The sequence below is a fragment of the Rhinopithecus bieti genome, unplaced genomic scaffold, assembly GCF_001698545.2.
Source record: "Rhinopithecus bieti isolate Rb0 unplaced genomic scaffold, ASM169854v2 scaffold_26858, whole genome shotgun sequence".
Lineage (NCBI taxonomy): Eukaryota > Metazoa > Chordata > Mammalia > Primates > Cercopithecidae > Rhinopithecus > Rhinopithecus bieti.
This window is the reverse complement of record NW_016888875.1, coordinates 1-2,171: the sequence shown is the minus strand read 5'-3', so window position 1 is coordinate 2,171 and position 2,171 is coordinate 1. Positions and strand designations below refer to the sequence as shown.

The window sequence follows — 2,171 nt, the reverse complement described above, 5'->3', positions numbered from 1 at the left end:
AATTGACTACTGGACTGGATATTGACTCTAACTTTTGTTTCCAAGCTTATATCCTCAATCACCTAAAGATCAGAGTGTGAAGAAACAAACCTGTGACAGATCTGTAGTTAAGGTTTAGACTAGGGGAGGAGTGTATTACTGGACTTCCTTTGTAACTTGTACCATGACTGGGGCAGAGATTGAGCCTAGTGTCCAGGCCAAGCCTGAAAAGAAGGCTGGGGAAGAGGTTATCGCTGGGGCTGAGAGAGAGAATGATGTCCCTTTGGTGGTCAGACCCAAGGTTAGGACCCAGGCAACTACTGGGGCAAGGCCCAAAACTGAGACCAAGTCTGTGCCTGGGGCAAGGCCCAAAACTGATGCCCAAGCAATGTCTGGGGCAAGGCCCAAAACTGAGGCCCAAGTAATGGGTGGTGCAAGATCCAAAACGGAGGCTCAAGGAATGGCAGGAGCTAGACCCAAAACTGATGCCAGGGCAGTAGGTGGTGCTCGTCCTAAAACTGATGCCAAGGCAATCCCTGGAACAAGGCCCAAGGATGAAGCTCAGGCATGGTCCCAGAGTGAATTTGGGACTGAAGCAGTGTCACAGGCAGAAGGGGTGTCCCAGACTAATGCCGTTGCCTGGCCAATGGCCACTGCTGAGTCTGGATCAGTTAATAAATCTAAGGGCCTGTCTATGGATAGAGAACTAGTCGATGTGGATGCTGAAACCTTTCCTGGCACCCAGGGTCAGAAAGGAATCCAGCCCTGGTTTAGACCAGGGGAGGAGACTAATATGGGGTCTTGGTGCTATTCCAGGCCCAGGGCCAGAGAGGAGGCCTCTAATGAGTCTGGGTTCTGGTCAGCAGATGAGACCTCTACAGTGTCTTCTTTCTGGGCTGGAGAAGAGACAAGTATCAGATCATGGCCCAGAGAAGAGTCCAATACCAGGTCCAGGCACAGGGCTAAACATCAGACTAATCCCAGGTCCAGGCCCAGATCCAAGCAAGAAGCCTATGTTGATTCCTGGTCTGGATCTGAGGATGAGGCCGGCAACCTATTCTCCTTCTGGGCTGGAGAAAATACCAGTAACTTGTTCAGGCCCAGAGTCAGGGAGGAGGCAAATATCAGGTCCAAGCTCAGGACAAATAGAGAAGATTGTTTTGAATCTGAGTCTGAAGATGAGTTCTATAAGCAGTCCTGGGTGTTGCCTGGAGAAGAGGCCAATAGTAGATTCAGGTGCAGAGACAAAGAAGATCCTAATACCGCCTTGAAACCCAGGGCCCAGAAAGATGTTGACGGTGATAGGGTCAAACAAGAACCCAGGTTTGAGGAGGAAGTCATTGTTGGGTCCTGGTTCTGGGCAGAAAAGAGGCCAGTTTGGAGGGTGGAGCTTCAGCAATCTGTGAATCTGAGCCAGGAACTGAGGAGGGGCCATTGGCGGATCCACGTATTGGGCTGAGGAAAAGTCCGGTTTGGGGCTGTGGCCAGAGAAGAGGCCAAGCCAGAGTCTGAAGAAGAGGCCATATTTGGGTCCTGGTTCTGGGACAGAGATGAGGCCTGCTTTGACCTAAATCCCTGTCCTGTGTACAAGGTCAGTGATAGGTTCAGAGACGCAGCTGAGGAACTTAATGCATCCTCCAGGCCCCAAACCTGGGAAGAGGTCACTGTTGAATTCAAACCTGGTCTTTTCATAGGGTTGGCTTCCGATCCACAAGCCCCTTTAGAATTCCTGAAGAGGCTTCTGAAATGCTTGAGGCAAAGCCCAAGAACATGGAACTTAGCCCAGAAGGGGAAGAGCAGGAATCTTTGCTTCAGCCTAATCAGCCTAGTCCTGAGTTCACATTTCAGTATGATCCTTCCTACCGGTCAGTCCGGGAAATTCGAGAGCATCTTAGGGCCAGGGAGAGTGCAGAGTCTGAGGGTTGGTCCTGCAGCTGCATACAATGTGAGCTGAAAATTGGTTCTGAAGAGTTTGAAGAACTCCTTTTATTAATGGACAAAATTCGGGATCCTTTTATTCATGAAATATCTAAAATTGCAATGGGTATGAGAAGTGCTTCTCAGTTTACCCGAGATTTCATTCGAGATTCAGGTGTTGTCTCACTTATTGAAACCTTACTTAATTACCCATCCTCTAGAGTTAGGACAAGTTTTTTGGAAAATATGATTCACATGGCTCCACCTTATCCAAA

General features: G+C 49.1%; 1 protein-coding gene across 1 annotated transcript; it reads left to right on the top strand.

Moving 5' to 3' along the window:
• Positions 1 to 8: 8 nt before the first annotated feature.
• On the top strand, positions 9 to 2,166 carry LOC108525876 (G-protein coupled receptor-associated sorting protein 2-like; the record flags this gene model as incomplete). The annotated part of the gene is given in 5 exon segments (XM_017866666.1): positions 9 to 1,340; positions 1,343 to 1,408; positions 1,411 to 1,446; positions 1,449 to 1,661; positions 1,664 to 2,166. Coding segments are annotated over 5 exon segments (1,995 nt in total), but the record flags the coding sequence as incomplete, so codon positions are not given.
• Between the last annotated feature and the right edge of the window lie 5 nt (positions 2,167 to 2,171).